The sequence below is a fragment of the Oncorhynchus mykiss genome, chromosome 22 (assembly GCF_013265735.2).
Source record: "Oncorhynchus mykiss isolate Arlee chromosome 22, USDA_OmykA_1.1, whole genome shotgun sequence".
NCBI lineage: Eukaryota > Metazoa > Chordata > Actinopteri > Salmoniformes > Salmonidae > Oncorhynchus > Oncorhynchus mykiss.
The window spans coordinates 21,687,550-21,706,295 of record NC_048586.1 but is presented as its reverse complement, the minus strand read 5'-3'; the positions used below and the strand labels follow the sequence as shown (position 1 = coordinate 21,706,295).

The window sequence follows — 18,746 nt, the reverse complement described above, 5'->3', positions numbered from 1 at the left end:
CTTGCTCAGTTGTGCACCTGAGGCCTCCCACTCCTCTTTCTATTCTGCTTAGAGCCAGTTTGCTCTGTTCTATGAAGGGAGTAGTACACAGCGCTATACGATAATTTCTCAGAACAAGAATAGACTGAGTTTCAGAAGAAAGTTCTTTGTTTCTGGCATTTTGAGCCTGTAATCGAACTCAAAAATGCTGATGCTCCAGATAATCAACTAGTCTAAAGAAGGACAGTTTTATTGCTTCTTTAATGAGCACAGCAGTTTTCAGCTGTGCTAACATAATTGCAAAATGGTTTTCTAATAATCAATTAGACTTTTAAAATGATAAACTTGGATTAGCTAACACAATGTGCCACATGAGTGATGGTTGCTGATAATGTAGATATTCCATTAAAAATCTGCAGTTTCCATTTACAATGGTAATTTACAACATTAACAATGTTTACACTGTATTTCTGATCAATTTGATGTCATTTTAATGGACAAAACATGTGCTTTTCTTTCAAAAACAAGGACCTTTCTAAGTGACCCCAAACTTTTGAACAGTAGTGTATGTAAACATACATAGGTAAAGAACAAACCTGTCCAGACCTGTTTGGATAATGCATTGCGTCATTTGGAGATACACTTTGTAGCCTATTCTACTCTGTGCATTAGGTCCTAAGTGTCATTTTTATTTATACTGTGCAGTAATTGTACTTTGTACACACACAAGATACTCAGCTCATCTGTGTGGTGAATTTTTTTATGGTTGGGAGAGATACTCGGAATATTTATCACTGCAACCAAATATCAACAGTTAAAGAATAGCACAAAATCAAATCAACCTTTTATTTAAATTGCATTTCAAGTTTGATTTGACTTAGTCCTATTCTTTAACTTAGATTTTTGGTTGAGATGGAGACATGAATTCAATTGATCAATTATACATTTGTAGACAAACTGGAATTAAAGCCAGACTAAGTCGGTGGCACAGATGGTACTATCCAAGCAGAAGATGCAGCTCCTTTAAATTTTGATATTTGGTTAAATTGACATTAAAACACAATTCAATATAACTTATGAAATTCAATAAATAGCCTACTAACTTGTTGACCAATTATTTGTTGAATTAACGTCTCCAATTTAGCCAAAAACAAAGGTTAAAGAATGGGATTAAGCCAGTGGCTCAGATGGTACCATCTAAGCAGTAGATAAATCTTCTTTAAATGTTGATAGTTGGTTGTGTTAACCAAACACAATTCAATATTACTTTTGTAATACAGAAAATAGTTTCAAGTTAAGACTAATGTAACATTCAACCTTAAAATGAGTAACACATCCATGGACACATTTTGAGGTCACTCAAAACTATTAATTTCTTCATAAAGCGTGCATGTTCACGATAACATGCATAGGTCATCGCAGGTCTGTGGAGATCTTCACAATTGCTGTAATAATCTGTAGAGAATCTCAAAGGACAATGATCACTTGTACTATGTAATTTTAATTTAATCTCAACTGCAATCATGGTTCTGCTATTTGATGACCGCTTTGTTGAATACTTGTTTCTGATTGGCTAGAAGGGCAATCTAGAATGTACATTAAAGCAAGAAAACAGGACAGTTCGAAGAGATATTGGGACATATTGGGACACCTTGCAATCATGACGCAACCAACGACTAAAAAATGTAGCTAGCTAACATAGATTTCGTTTTTGCAGAGACATTGTATCCATATATTTAGAACAAACGACTGGGTCACGTCTCAAGCAACCAAAATATGAAAATATCAACGGAATGTTTTTATTTGTATTGGTAAATGTATGCTTATAATATTGTTTTCTTTGGCAACTGTGTTATAAGCGGGATAAAAGCTTAAACAAACGCAACAGAATAAAATATACTGCTGTTCTGGCTGAAGAAGTTGTGTAGCTGTAGCTAGCTAGCAGCAAGCAAGGGATATGAACATTGCCACTGAGCATGGCAATGGAACATAAAGATCGAATGACTGGGTCGCATCTCTAGCAACCAAAGTTATGAATTCGCTTATATAAATAAATAAAAAGTATTTCTACCAGTAAATGTGTGCTTTCATATTGTTTTATTTGGCAACTGTGGTACAAGCGTGATAAATGCCACCATTCTGTACATTACTTTAGAAAAATGAACTCCGCAAAGGGACGAGGCAGTCATCATCCATTATTTCCAAGGTAATGTAGGCATTTATCCCATAAATAAGCAAAACATGACATTGTATTCCCATTTGAACTTTGATGTGTTTTTAAATGGTTGAAAGCACAAAAAATAAATATGAATTTGGCTGTGAACACTGCATACCATGTCACATATGTGCACCACGTCATTGCTCTCTCTCTCTCTCTCTCTCTCTCTGTTGTGTCCACTGAGCCGTTGGGCCCACCCTGCAACCTCATTGGATAACGCAGGGCAGGCCAACTTGTCACTCAAACTCGAGGTGCTGAAGCCCATTGGCTAGAACTGGAATTGCTAGGGGCTGGCCCACGTATGGGGAAATGTAGGGAGAATGGCGTGGCACAGCTTCAAGAAAACATACTCTTTCAAACTAGGATTTTTGTGGCTAATTGAGATAAAACACTAATTCTGCTCATGGATTAGGCATGCATGTATGAACTACACATTGACACATCTAGCACAACGCAGGAGGTTTAAAAAAAAAAAAATCTTAGACGCCGAAGTACCGGAGTACCAATTTTAGATTGGTATTTGGTATTTATTAGGATCCCCATTAGCCGCTGCAACAACAGCAGCTACTCTTCCTGGTGTCCACATGAAACATGACATAGTACAGAATATTATTAGTCAAGGACTGAACTACATACATTTAAAACATTTAACACAGCCTACATATTAATACATAATACTGTTCAAATTACAGTACAAATATATAAAATGGTTGAGTCTCTTCACAGTCCCCTTTTTGTGCAGTAAGGTTCTTTTATCTGTTTTTAAAATCTGGTTTTATTGCTAGTTTGAGTTACCTGGGGTGGTAGAAAGTTACATATAGTCATGTCTCTATTTAATACTGTGCGTTTCCCAGCCTCTGTTCTGGACCTGGGGACTGTGAAGAGACCTCTGGTTGTATGTCATGTGTTGTACCAATGAGTGTCCAAACTGTGTGCTAACTGCTTGAACAGAAAATTCGGTACCTTCAACACATCAAAACCTTGCACAGAGACCAATAGTGATGCAGTCAATCACTTCACAACTTTGAGCAAGTAGAGACTGACATTTTCCCTTCGTGTACATCTAAGTGCGATATGTGCTGCTTTGATCTGAACCAACCTATGTTCTTTTTTTTTCTGCACAGTTGGGCAGTAGTCAAGGTGACAAAACTATGGCCTGTAGGACTTGTCTGGTCGACTGAGATGTCAAGAAGGCATCTATCTACGCCCTAGGGTATCATGGACCAACCTCTTTCCATTTTAGCAACAATTGAGTCTATATGTTTTGACCATGATTGCTTGCTATCTAGGGTTACACCCAGCAGTTTAGTCTGCTCAACTTGCTCAATCGCCACATTATGCAATAACAGATCTAAATTAAGTGATTTATGCTTCTAGTTTTGTAGATATTTAACACCAGACGATTGTTAGTTACCCATTCTAAAACTGACTCTATTAAGTTATTTATTTTACTTTTGCAGCCGACGTGTATACTGTTGAGTCGTCAGCATACATAGACACACAGGCTTTATTCAAGGTCAGTAGAAGGTCATTACTAAAAACAGACAACAATAATGGCCCTAGCTGGCTGCCCTACGGTACACCACACTTAACTGAATTTACATGAGAGAGGCTTCCATAACGAAAAGCCTCTGTGTTCTATTAGATCGGTAACTCTCAATCCATAAGAAGGCAGAGTGTGCTCTGGGTGTTCGTAAACTCAGTGTTTCACTCTTGGAGTGTTCAGAGCACACACTGGATGCTCTGGCCGAGGAGTAGGGTTGATCTGAGCGTTCTGACCAAACAGCAGTCAAGCACCCAAGCTAACTGGCTAACGTTGGCTAGCTTGATAGCTATTTCCAGACACAAATGAAAGAACAGCACAAGCTGACCATTTTACTCTCCCTAGCAGAGCTGGTTAGGCAGTTTATATGTTATCCAGAGCATTGGTGACTGTAACTGTGCTGCTGGCAACAATTTAATTACACTTTTTTTTGCCAACGTTTACTGACACCGGCCATATTCAACAGGTGTTGTGCGTTCATAAATTCGTCAGTTATTCTGTGCTCTGGCACACTCAGACAAGACTGCTCTTAGAGTAGATAGCCAGAGTGAATTTACCAGCTACGTCTATCGACAGTTGTCGCAGTGACATCATGAACATTCTATTGAAATAGTTACTGTCATAGTGGAGTCTGTAAAAAAAAATTGCTAGCTAGCTAAACAATGAACCATAATCCCAGCATGAATCTGCAGGTAACTAACCAACCAGGTTCAATGATAGCTAGCTATCTAACATTAGGCTATAACTAGCAATGCAAATGGCTCTGAGATAAGAATAATATTACTACACAGATCATACACAAAACGTTAGCCAGCGAGCCAGTCAGCTAACGTTATCTAGCTAGCTAACAGTACGCTTTAACTTGAAATGAAACAACCTTCTGACAAAATTTGAAATATGTCATATCTGAAAATGTAGCTAGCTAGACTATCTTACCCGTTTACGTGTGTGGATGCTTCTCCCCATCTGTCTCCGATGCCATGGTTGCCCTTAGTTTGAAGATGTAATCCGGAAACAGGTGTTTTATACAACAGCCTTCTATGTGTTCTATTTTCGACTCCCTCTGCATATTTGCAATTAAACGCCAGCATTTTCTCCATCTCCTTAGCTATCATACTCCAATTCCACTGATTTCAAAACTCATGGCTAGCGGGAAGGTTCTTGGCTTTTTCTGAAACTTGTAATTTAACAATTGTATTGGCATTTACAGATGGCATAACAGTTTGTTATTAAGGCACACAAAAGTTCACCTGTTCCAGAAGGCATTTCTGCCCAAAAACGCATTTTGATTTAAAAAAAAAAGGTTTACATTCAAATGGCTCTCCTGTGAAGTAATGACATATGCCTAGTTTTCTGAAATGAATCACAATTTTAATTCAGCGAATCATCAGTAATTTGTGTCAGTTTGCTAAGCACTTGTAACAGGCTAATTGGTCAGCTGTTTGAACCATTAAAGGGTGTTCTGCTCTTCTTGAGTAGATGAGTGACCTTTTCCTCCCTCCATGTCTGAGTCTTCTTGGCTTAAATTGAAGATGTGGCAAACAGGAGTTATTTCGCTACCAACCTCAGCAATTTACCATCCAGGTTGTCGGTACCAGGTGGTTTGTCCTTATTTATAGATAGGAAAAAAATGTCCCCCCTCTTCCTCACCCAAATTGTGGAACTCAAAACTACAGTGTTCATCTTTCATTATTTGGTCCATTATGCATGAATATGAAGGCTCAGCATTTGTTGTTTAGCAAACATAGGCATGACATGCAATCTTTCAAAAAAAAGTTCTTACTGGTAGGTAATATCAAAAGGTTTTGCTATGAACAAACCACCTGCCTCAATGAAGTATGGAGCCGAGTTTGCTATTTTGCCTAGAATTTCATTTTAAGTTCTCCAGAACTTTTTACTATCATTCTTTTAATAATTTATCTTTGTTCCATAGTATAGTTTATTCGTCTTTCGGTTTAGTTATGTGATTTCTCAATTTACTGTATGTTTGCCAGTCTGGTGTGTTGTCAAACTTATTTGCTATTCCCTTTGCCTCATCCCTCTCAGCCATACAGTTTTTCATTTAATCATCTAGCCATGGGGATTTATCAGTTCTAACAGTGTTTCTTGATGGGCGCATGCCTATCATTAACCGGAAGAAGTAGTTTCATAAATGCTTCAAGTGCAAATTCAGGATGTTCCTCATTACACTCATCAGACTAACAAATATTTTTCACATCTTCGATGTCATTGCAAAATTATAATTTATACACAATTTTAGGCCCAGGCTTTGGAACTCTGGTTGGTTGATTGATAACATGAACCCGATTGCAGATGGTTGAAAGCATAGTGATAACACACTGGAAATTCAACTAACTTTTGACTGTCTTTGGAGTGGATGAATAAAGGTTGCAATCTCATTGATCAACGTCTCAACCAAATATTACCCAATTATCCACGTAGAAATGACGTGGTATGCCCAGTGGGCTATTACGCTCAGTCTTGAACTGTGGATAACAAAATTAGGCTGTAATGATGAGAGTATAAAACTATTGACTATAAAAGTGCGCTGTTTTGTCGATTTGTACAGTTTGTGTCATATCGGCAGGTTGGATTAATTTGCATACAGGGAGGGAACCAGGGAATCTGGTCACAATACGGACTAAATGTTATTACCATGTGTCGAAGCAACAAATCTCAATCAGATAGTGATCGGATCATCTCGTTCGGATTTGAATAATCTTCAAAACACCGAATGCGTCCCTTTATATTTCAGTCTCATCAGGCTCATTTCCCTTTCGCACCGAAATCGAGAGTGATTCATCGGTTGTGGGAAGGGCCTCCTCAGGGCTGGGAGCTGGAGTGTCCTTTGGAATATGTAAGGTAGTGAACGTAGGCATCTTGAACTCCATGCTCTGAGTCTGAGTAGACCTGCCGCCATGACCACAACGCAGCGACTTTAGCAGGGGCCGCAACGAGCGGGTCGAGTTTTCCTCTGAGCTCCTCAGAGTCCGTTTGTTGACATGCTCAATGGTGAGGCGGCAGCGCAGCACCTGGACAAAGACCTGTTGGAATTGGCTGGAGGAGAGGTTGTACAGGAAGGGGTTGAGCACGGAGCTGAGGTAAAAGAAGGTGTCGGCCACAGGGTGCAGCGCCACATAGCTGCGGAAGTAGGGCATGGTCCAGCTGGACTTGGGCACGGCAGCGGTCATCAGGCGACGCACCTGGTTGGGAAGCCAGCAGACGGTGAGGGAGCCCACTATTAAACCTGAGAAAAGAGGGATGGAGACAGGGAGTGAGAGAGGGGGAAGAAGAGAGAGGGAGAGTAAGTCATTAAGAATAGGGAAGTAGACTAATGAATAATGCTAATAAATGTCAGTGCATGGAGGTCTGTGCTGGTGTACAAAAAACAGCCAGTTAGTTCTTAGGAGATTGCGTTGATATCAAATTACATTTCAATAATTTAGTTGTATTTATATTCATATTGGCATACTACTAAATGGTCCACTGATTATGAATTGAGGGCTTGAAATGCTGTGAAATACCGAAAATAAATTATGAGCTACGTAAATATTTTATTCAGCACTGTGTCACAGTGAAGTGGAGTTGAGAGTAGAAGAGGTGCATTATAAGTCAACAGTGAGTAGTCCATTAGAGAGGGTAATTACACATTCTTACTAACTCCTTGATTGTTTTAGTGAATCTCAAGACTACAACAGTACCCATTCTAATGGTAAAAATTATACAACATCTAAAGAAAAAACGAGGAAATGTCTTTTTATCCAATTTATGTTTTCATTTATGGGGGTGTTATTTAAAGTGTAACAATTATTTTAAAAGAAAACCCCAGAATAAAGGTAACTGCTGAAAAACATTGTTTGAACATTATCCTTGCCAAAATAAATAAAATGGGGTTTTAATAAGAGTGAAAAAAAAAAAACATTAATTGAGTGTATAAGTTCTCTGTGATGATGAGGTTCAGGTTCTAGAAACATTCCTCCCTGGCTAATGTTGTATGTACTCTTTGGGGAAAACACTGATGAATAGGTTATACTCGGCATGAAAAAGTGGTAGAATAACTCCCGCACACACAGTTACCTATCTTCGTAATTGATTTGTTAGTGTTTAAATTAAATAAGTATTAAACATACTGTAGTCTAACTATTTTTAGGTGTTACAATACATGTTTAACAGTGTTTAATTAACTAACACTTTTTAAGTGTTGAAATCATTTAAACTGTTTAGTTTGCTTACCAACATGTACATGAAGTTGTTGATTCTAGACATACATATCTGCACTGTTCTTATTTCCAGTACATACTATGCTGCTTATTTAAAAATTCACATGCAAATTGGTCAAATCTCACTGCATATGGGTCCCTTTGGCTTATAGATCTTTTTTCTTGTGCAGACTTGAATGCAGGTTGATCTTACAGAATTCTTCCAAAGTGTGAATGCACCATGAGGCAAAGTCATACAGTAGCAAGTGTCAGGAATGGGTCTCAGAAAACTCAAGACAGAGAAACTTTAAATGTGAAATGTACAGTATTCTATTTATGACTGGAAAGTAGGCTTAGTGCATCAGCCTGTTATGTCATGTGTATGCTATAGCAGGTGCATAAACCATGAAGCATGGTCTCAGCACATATTTATCATATGCTTTAAGCCTCATGCTAAAGTAGACTAAGCTGACAGTAAAGTATGTGGAGATTAAACTCCAACCCTTGGTGGTAGTGAGATTGGACTCTTATAGCTAAGCTATTCTATTACCTACAAACATGCCGGAATTGTGTTGAAGATACAATATCCACACTCAACCATATTTCTAATGCTAAATGAATAATGCTTAGTTCCACATCAACAAATGCCTCCTGAAGAGACACATTCCTGAGAGCATTGATCCACTGCATCACAAACTCAAATGTAACAGGTCGATGGGCTTCAATTTCCCAACTGAAATCAAGTTAAGGAAATAGAAATTGGCTAGTCAAGTTACATCGGAGGCAAAAAAAAATAATATTTTATTAATTTCTCAAACATGTCTCAAGACAATACATGCCTAACGGGGTAAACAGAAAACTCATAGAGATACTATAGGTCAAATGGAAACTTCTCACAGAATATTTAGCAACCCTACAGATTATCTCTCAACCCCAACAGAGGAGGCGAGATCTAGGGTTCCGAAGATGTGGGGGTTTTATGACCCATCACAGCCATGGTAATCTTAGGCCACAGACAACATTCCTGTGTCCTCTCACTATGGAGAACCAACCTCAGAACATTAAACATGCAATAAAGGGACTTTGGAACAATGGTTTCCGTCAGCCACAATGGTGGTCGTGATGATAGATGGAATATGACAATGTATGTCATTTTTGTTTTGTTATTAAAGGTTAATAGATTACTTTATTGCAAAAACATTGTAACTGTAAGAGTTTTCCTAGGATATGCTTGATATTTATACATTGTACGTTGTGTGTAAAATGTCCAAATCAAAGTGAATGTTTTGGTAAAGATGAAATGTGAAGTTAGTTGTCTAAAATTGGATTTGAGTAAAATCTAGACCTTGCCTCTTAACTTGGTACACCCAGAGAATTGCCCTAAAGGCGGTTACGCCCACTTCTGACCCGAGGGTATAAGACTGCAGCCGAGGTCTAAAAACTCAATGAACCCAAAACTCAACCCAAGATTGAAGACAAAGAAATATTTTTCTACCCATGCTACTGATGAGTAGCTGTGTCTAAGCGAGTGAATTCAAGCCAGACCACCTAACCTTCACTATCCATCGAATCGTGGTATCTACACTGTTTCATTCCTATGCTGTGAGCCCTGAGCTACAGAGCTGTCTGTCTTCAGAAGAGCCCTCCCGGAGCAAGGGTGAGGAATCAGACCAAAAGAACACTGACATTGTGAGGACGACCAGAGAGTTGCGCCGGAGAAGTGCGTCATTGAGAAGCCTAAACGGCCCACGCGGAGCTTCCCATCTGAGACCTCCCACACATAATTACATCATTATATTCTGACCCATAAGAGCGGCAGTTTGGAGCAAGGTTAGGGCTAAAATAAGCATAGCTGACAAATGCACCCAAATGTATATTTCTCTCGTGTACTTTCTCTTTTTCTCTCTCTTTTATATCCCCATTTTGGGTAACACGCGCCATAGTGTGTCTGCCCGTTCTACTAAGTTCTAATCAATAGCCTAGAATGTGTTTTTGTGTATATGTGATCATCATTTTAGCTTTCTAGTAAATAAATACTCAACTAAGATTGGTGTGGTACGAACTCATTGGTGAGACCCGGATCCGTGCAGATTCCCGGATTATGCAACGTTCAGAATGAGACTGTAGAGGAAACGGACTGTTGTAAAATCGATATTCTGATTTTCTTTGAGTTAATTTGGGAAATAGAAACTCAATAAAACTCATTTTCCCATGGTGCCCCATGTTAATGAGTTAATAATTGCTTGATTCAGTTAATCACGCAATTAGAAACCTTTAATCATTCGATGAGCAACAGTCGTCACATTAACTAATACAACGCCATGACAGCGGGAACATATGAATATCAAAACTTTCAAAGCAGGATTTGCTTATTTCATCAAAAAGACTCCAATGGTGTTAGAAACTTTTTTACATTTTGAATCTAATATACACATTATTAATGAATGGATATGAATGCTGTTATGAGTCCTAATGTAAGACAGTTTTGTCAAAATGTGTCAAGTTTTTCAGTGTGTACGGCTGTGCATTAATATTTAAGAGATATCTTGACATTATTATAACAAACATTATGTTACATTATATCCAAGGGTTTTGTGGTAATTTGACGATCAATAATAGATCTGGCTATTTGTTTTCCGCAGATCAAGTCGTTCTTGTGGAAGTTGGCCTTTACTTCAAAATTTTAAATTAGCTTTATAATCCCGAGAGGTGTTTTTCATTCCTCTCATTCAACTGTCATGTGGTTTGAGCCATATAATTTTTACAGACAAGTAATGAAATTAGAGAACAATGCCTGAACTGGAACGAGTCTAATCTGCTCATAAAAGCCACTACTTGACTTATACTTTCCCTCCTAACAGCAAGGTCCTGAGCTAGTCAACACACAACATGCAGACAGCTACCAAATGCCATCAGTGGCCACCCTTCCAACAATGCAGCAAAAGGACAAATGGGGCTGGAATTAAAGCACTGTATACACTGCTCCTGTGCTTTATTCCTACACATACACGCATTACTCATCATACATATGGGACTGGAGCTTGGCATAAGACCCAGTGAAACTGCTGGAGGTGGGTTTTGGGACATGGAAATTCACCACTCTGTGGTACATGTTTGATGGAACATAATTATTAATTTATTTGATTGTGGAGACATCTATGAAGTCTGAAAATGAAATGGAATATTTGTTTTTGTTAGTTCTGCACAGGCTATGAAATACCAAGGCCGCCTATTCAGAACAACATGGCTCTGCCAGTGCCAGGTCCAGGTGTTGGCACACTGTTGTCAGACAGAGCCCCTTGGATGTCAACACTGGTTCTCCCTGACAGGTTTACCATTCTTGTAGAATCTATTAAGTCTATCCTTCGCGTGACCTTTTAACTAATACCATGTCCAAATGTTGAGCAGAGAACCATGAAGACAATTCCCGACAGCTATTTGCTCCAAATTCCTGGGGAGGAGATCGATTCGAGTTTGGTTCTTCCTATCCCAAGGCTTCCTCATTCTAGAGTGGCCAGTCACCTGGAAAATTGGCATTGGGCCAGCATGGATTGGTGCAGTAAAACCATCATAGAATTAAACTGTAAAACATTAAAATGATATAGCTTCCATAATGGTAGTTCTCAATGACTGTTGATTGATGTTTTATTTTTATGTATTTTTGTGTTGTGGGTCTTTGGTTGAATACAGTGTCTAGTATCTGTCTTATGCCATAACAATATAACACATAATGCCAAAAACACACACACATACACCTCAAAACATTTGTAGTAAGATTTGGTTGTCAAGGCACACAAAAGGTACACACATGGCGCACATCTACACACACATGCACACGCAGGAACGCACACACACACACACACACACACACACACACACACACACACACACACACACACACACACACACACACACACACACACACACACACACACACACACACACACACACACACACTGTACACCACCACCATTCACCATTATCGCCCTTTAAAAGCGAGTACTTGGCGAAACACACATTCATATTCTGGCTCAGGGTCTGTTTTTTCTTTGGCTATCCTGCTGGGTGCTCCTGCTGCCTCACACTGCATATGAAAGAACAGTCTGGACAGCCTGGTCCCCTGACACACACACAGGCATGCACAGGGTTGGGGAGAAACGGATTACATGTAAGTAACTGATTTGCTAAAATATTGTTATCCAATTACAGACACTTTTTAAAAACTAAATGATTACTTCTAGGATTACTTTTAAATTCAGAACATTTTTTTTCTCTCAATGACATTCAAATCAGCATAAAAAAGGTGCAAGTTTAAGTTTGTTCCACCAGTGTGGTTTACATATACACTAGATGACTGATAGGGAGGTGCTGTGTTGAAGCCACAATGCCTCCATCTCAGCAAACCCATAACAGTGTAAAAAAATATTTTGGAAGCTATAGAAATGCATTTATTGATGTCTACATTTGTTTTAGCCAAGAGCAACATTCAGCGTGTAACTTCGCTAGAAAGTTGTGTTGGCATCAAGTAATTGTTCTGGCCCCCTCCCAGTAAGAGGGAGTGGTGAGCTCTACAGCAGCTCAATCGCTGATTGAAAACTGTTTTTCTGTCCCTCCCAAAAGAGAGAATTTGTAGATAACTGGCCTGAGGAGTGACAGACTCAATCGAAGCTGGAGGGGTGTTCTCATCTTATCTATCGACATATATATGGGTCTAACTCCTATATGGGTCTAGCTCAACAATGATATAGGGTGCAGGCCAGGCAGCAGGCAGTTTAGTGGAGCCTGCCCGTGCCTAAGTCTCGATCTAGGTCGGCAAAACTAAACATGGCGGTGTTCGACCTTAAGAATCACACTGGAATAAAGACCTTCTCCATTCCTGTCATTTTTTTAAAGAGATTGTGACAATATCTCAAAATAGGACTACTTAATGTTTTGATCCCTCACTTTAAGGCAGTCAGTCAATGAATTAATCACTGATCATAACCTGATGAGATTGGCCTGACTTGGTTCAAGCCTGATTTATTTACTGTGTTAATTGAGGCCTCCCCTCCTGGTTACACTAGTGACCATATCCCACAAAGGCGGAAGTATAACATTTACGACAGTAATTTTTTTTATGGACGGTTTTCGTCTTTTGAGCTTCTAGTCATAAAATCTATGCAGCCTACTCAATTACTTTGTATATCTACTGTTCAAAGGCCTCCTGGGCCGTATACAGCGTTCCTCACTTCTTCATGGACCTTGTAGTCATTTTGGTGACTTCAATATTCACATGGAAAGTCCACAGACCAACTCCAATAGTTTTGGAGCCATCATCAATTCAGTGGGTTTTGTCCAACATCTACTATAGTTTTGTCCTGTGGAATAAATATTGTGTATTTAAATGTTTTTCTCATAATCCTGGACTATCGGATCACAAATAACAAATAATCCAACCAAGAATTGTCAAAAGCTGGGACAACCCAATTCTTGACAACCTAAAGATTCCAAGATACCCTCTTAGACTCCCTCAACCTACCCAAGGACGTCCACATACAAAAATCAGTTAACCACCTAACCAAGGATCCAAATTAAACCTTGCGTAATACCCTAGATGCAGTCGCACCTCTAAAAACAAAAACATATGTCACAAGAGATTAGCTCCCTGGTATATAGAAAACAACTGAGCGCAGAGGCAAGCTTCCAGAAAATACAAAAAAAAATTGAAAAATTATCTGTAGCCAGCTAAAAAATAGAAAAACTAGCTGTAATGTCTGCTTCCAACTCACACTCTCAAACACGTAGATCCCCTGAATGCAGCTCGCTTTCCAACCCACTTTCTAACTCACACTCTCAGATACATACAGTGCCTTGCGAAAGTATTCGGTCCCCTTGAACTTTGCGACCTTTTGCCACATTTCAGGCTTCAAACATAAAGATATAAATCTGTATTTTTTTGTGAAGAATCAGCAACAAGTGGGACACAATCATGAAGTGGAACGACATTTATTGGATATTTCAAACTTTTTTAACAAATCAAAAACTGAAAAATTGGGCGTGCAAAATTATTCAGCCCCTTTACTTTCAGTGCAGCAAACTCTCTCCAGAAGTTCAGTGAGGATCCCTGAATGATCCAATGTTGACCTAAATGACTAATGATGATAAATACAATCCACCTGTGTGTAATCAAGTCTCCGTATAAATGCACCTGCACTGTGATAGTCTCAGAGGCCCATTAAAAGCGCAGAGAGCATCATGAAGAACAAGGAACACACCAGGCAGGTCCGAGATACTGTTGTGAAGAAGTTTAAAGCCGGATTTGGATACAAAAATATTTCCCAAGCTTTAAACATCCCAAGGAGCACTGTGCAAGCGATAATATTGAAATGGAAGGAGTATCAGACCACTGCAAATCTACCAAGACCTGGCCGTCCCTCTAAACTTTCAGCTCATACAAGGAGAAGACTGATCAGAGATGCAGCCAAGAGGCCCATGATCACTCTGGATGAACTGCAGATATCTACAGCTGAGGTGGGAGACTCTGTCCATAGGACAACAATCAGTCGTATATTGCACAAATCTGCCCTTTATGGAAGAGTGGCAAGAAGAAAGCCATTTCTTAAAGATATCCATAAAAAGTGTTGTTTAAAGTTTGCCACAAGCCACCTGGGAGACACACCAAACATGTGGAAGAAGGTGCTCTGGTCAGATGAAACCAAAATTGAACTTTTTGGCAACAATGCAAAACGTTATGTTTGGCGTAAAAGCAACACAGCTGAACACACCATCCCCACTGTCAAACATGGTGGTGGCAGCATCATGGTTTGGGCCTGCTTTTCTTCAGCAGGGACAGGGAAGATGGTTAAAATTGATGGGAAGATGGATGGAGCCAAATACAGGACCATTCTGGAAGAAAACCTGATGGAGTCTGCAAAAGACCTGAGACTGAGACGGAGATTTGTCTTCCAACAAGACAATGATCCAAAACATAAAGCAAAATCTACAATGGAATGGTTCAAAAATAAACATATCCAGGTGTTAGAATGGCCAAGTCAAAGTCCAGACCTGAATCCAATCGAGAATCTGTGGAAAGAACTGAAAACTGCTGTTCACAAATGCTCTCCATCCAACCTCACTGAGCTCGAGCTGTTTTGCAAGGAGGAATGGGAAAAAATTTCAGTCTCTCGATGTGCAAAACTGATAGAGACATACCCCAAGCGACTTACAGCTGTAATCGCAGCAAAAGGTGGCGCTACAAAGTATTAACTTAAGGGGGCTGAATAATTTTGCACGCCCAATTTTTCAGTTTTTGATTTGTTAAAAAAGTTTGAAATATCCAATAAATGTCGTTCCACTTCATGATTGTGTCCCACTTGTTGTTGATTCTTCACAAAAAAATACAGTTTTATATCTTTATGTTTGAAGCTTGAAATGTGGCTAAAGGTCGCAAAGTTCAAGGGGGCCGAATACTTTCGCAAGGCACTGTAGATCTCCTGAATGCAGCTCACTCTCCAGATCCCAATCAACTGAATTCTGATCACCTGTTCACACACCTGTATGTCATTATCACACACTATTTAGTTCAGTTCTTTGCACCCCATCATTGTGAGGTATTGTTTGTTTTGTGTCACACTTCTAGTTAAGAGCGCTGGTTTCCCCATAATATAATCTTCCTGTGTATGATAGTTTTTGCCTCCTCACTAATGACGCCTTTTGCCTATTCCCTGCCTGTACCTTAGCCTATCGGATTTCCTGTTATCAACATATTGCCTAATCTCCCGGATGACGTTACTAGCCTTTCCCTGCCTGTACTGTGGCTTTGTTGTGTATGACCTTCTGCCTGCCCCTGGACCCAGCTACCTGCCCCCTGTGGTCCTATACAATATACACCTGCTGCGCCCTGTGCTTGAAACCAGCTCTCTGTCTCCCGTCGTGTTCATTACACTAGCTTGATAAGTATACACCTGGTACAATATCAATATACACCGTGCAATATCAACGAGCCCTCACTGCTGCTCGATCAGTCTACTTTTTCAACTTAATAAAACATAACAAAATCAATAAAACATTTATTTTTGATACTGTCGCAAAGCTAACTAAAAAGCTGCATCCCCCAAGATAGGATGTCCTTCACTTCAGCAGTGATGAATTCATTAATTTCTTTGACGAAAAGATCATGATTATTAGAAAGTTATGGACTGCATAGGAATCCAAAACTGAGTTGTCCTGAGTCTACACAGAACTGCCAGGATCTAGAATCAATGGAGACACTCAAGTTTTTAAACCCTGTATCTCTCGACACATTCATGAAAATAGTCATGGCCTCTAAACCTTCCAGCTGCCTACTGGACCCTATTCCAACTAAACTACTGAAAGAGTAGTTCCTGTACCCTCCTATGTTGACGATAATAAACAGCTCCCTATCCTCCATATGTGTACTAAATTTGGCAGTAATAAAGCCTCTACTGAAAAAGCCAAACATTGATGTATTAAAAACCCCTAGCGCAGCAACTCACTGCCTTCCTGAAGACAAATCATGTATATGAAATGCTCCAGTCTGGTTTTAGACCCCATCATAATACTGAAACTGCTCTCACGACGGTGATAAATTACTTTTTAATGGCTTCAGACCAAGGCTCTGCACCTGTGCTCGTAATCCTAGACCTTAGTGCCGCTTTTGACACCATCGATCACTTTATTCTTTTGGAGAGATTGAGAACCCTAATTGGTCTACGCGGACAAGTTCTTGCCTGGTTTTGATCTTATCTGTCAGAAAGATATCAGTTTGTCTCTGTGGATGGTTTGTCCTCTGACAAATCAATTGTAAGTTTCGTTGTTCCTCAAGGTTCCGTTTGAATTAAGACCACTATTGTTTTCTCTATATATTATGCCTCTTGGTGATGTCATTCGGAAACACATTGTCAATTTCCACTGCTATGCGGACAACACACAGCTGTATATTTTGATGAGATATGGTGAAGCCCCAAAATTGCCTACCCTGGAAGCCTGTGTTCAAACATAAGGAAGTGGATGGCGACTAATGTTTTGCTTTTAAACTCGGACAAAACAGATATGCTAGAACTGTTCCTACTGGGTGGCTTCTCAATGGCCAATACATTGGATCAACAATCCAGGGTTTATTTACATCATCGGTCTGACCACAAGACAGAGACAACTATGGTGACACACCGAATGCGTTTGATGAATTGAGGGAAAAGAGCAGGAGTAAATCTAAGCTATGTCTTCCAATAGTGCGACTGCTGTCGGCATCCAAAGATTATCCAACTTGAATAAACGCTTGCAGGTAAGGATGACAGCAGTGTTGTAGCCTATCTGTGATACAGATATAAATTATTATTGATATCTACATAGCGAATTGACGTGAATTACACTGCTGCTCTCTCATTCAGGGCTCTATTGAATTCGCAACGCGGAAGTTCAGCTTTGCAGCGTGATTGAAATTTAAAGGCAACTGTTCTATTTTAGCGGAGACTGCATTCCTGGTAAACACTGCATATGTCGGGCTCAATCGAAAATTACCTTTATATTTCCATTGTTTAATCTGTAACGCTGAAGATGAAGACAGCTGAAGACAGATTGAATAGAGCCCTTATCTATTTGCGCCTTACTGATTGTGGTTGTTGTGGATGGCTGTTCACAAATGTACACTGAGTATACAAAACAATAAGAACACCTGCTCTTTCCATGACAGACTGACCATTTGAATCCAGATGAAAGCTATGATCCCTTATTGATGTCACTTGTTAAATCCACTTCAATCAGTGTAGATGAAGGGGAGCAGACAGGCTAAAGAAGGATTGTTAAGCCTTGAGACAATTGAGACACGGATTGTGTATGTGTACAATTCAGAGGGTGAATGGGCCAGACAAACATTTAAGTGCCTTTGAATGGCGTATGGTAGTAGGTGCGGGGAATGATAACTCTGCTGGGTTTTTCATGCTCAACAGTTTCTTGTGTGTATCAAGAATGGTCCACCCCCCAAAGGACATACAACCAACTTGACACAACAGTGAGAAGCATTGGAGTCAACCTGGGCCAGCATCCCTGTGAAAGGCTTTCGACACCTTGTGGATTCCATGCCCAGGCGATTTGAGGCTGTTATTAGGGCAAAAGGGGGGAAGGGGTGCAACTCAATATTATAAAGGTGTTCCTAATGTTTGGTATGCTCAGTGTACAGTGCATTCGGAAAGTAAAAACAGGTTTTAGAAATGTCTGCAAATGTATAAAAATAAAAAAGATAAGAAGATATGAAATCTCACATTTACATAAGTATTCAGACCATTTACTCAGTACTTTGTTGAAGCACCTTTGTCAGCGATTACAGCCTTGAGTCTTCTTGGCACACCTATATTTGAAGAGTTTCTCCCATTCTTCTCTGTAGATCCTCTCAAGCTTTGTCAGGTTGGATGGAGAGCGTCGCTGCACAGTTATTTTTAAGTCTGTCCCGAGGTTCAAGTGCGTTCTGGCTGGGCCATGCAAGGACATTGAGACTTGTCTCAAAACCACTCCTGCGTTGTCTTGGCTGTGTGCTTAGTGTCCTGTCCTGTTGGAAGGTGAACCTTCAGCCCAGTCTGAGGTTCTGAGCGCTCTGGAGCAGGTTTTCTTCAATGATCTCTCTGTACTTTGCTCCATTCATCTTTCCCTCTATTCTGACTAGTCTACCAGTCCCTGCCTCTAAAAAACATCCCCACAGTGTGATGCTGCTTCCATCATGCTTCAGCGTTGAGATGGTGCCAGGTTTCCTCCAGACGTGACGATTGGCATTCAGGCCAAAGAGTTCAATCTTGCTTTCATCAGACCAGAGAAT

The 18,746-nt window shown here is 39.8% G+C and overlaps 1 protein-coding gene across 1 annotated transcript in view; it reads right to left on the bottom strand.

The window, feature by feature from the left end:
• Positions 1–5,002: 5,002 nt before the first annotated feature.
• LOC110501590 (G-protein coupled receptor 39-like) overlaps positions 5,003–18,746 on the bottom strand; it is a 31,778-nt gene continuing 18,034 nt past the window's right edge. Inside the window, exon 2 of the mRNA XM_021579265.2 lies at positions 5,003–6,987. Within this exon, the coding sequence (XP_021434940.1) occupies positions 6,485–6,987 (503 nt within the window). The 3' untranslated portion in view covers positions 5,003–6,484. The remainder of the gene's footprint in view (positions 6,988–18,746) is intronic.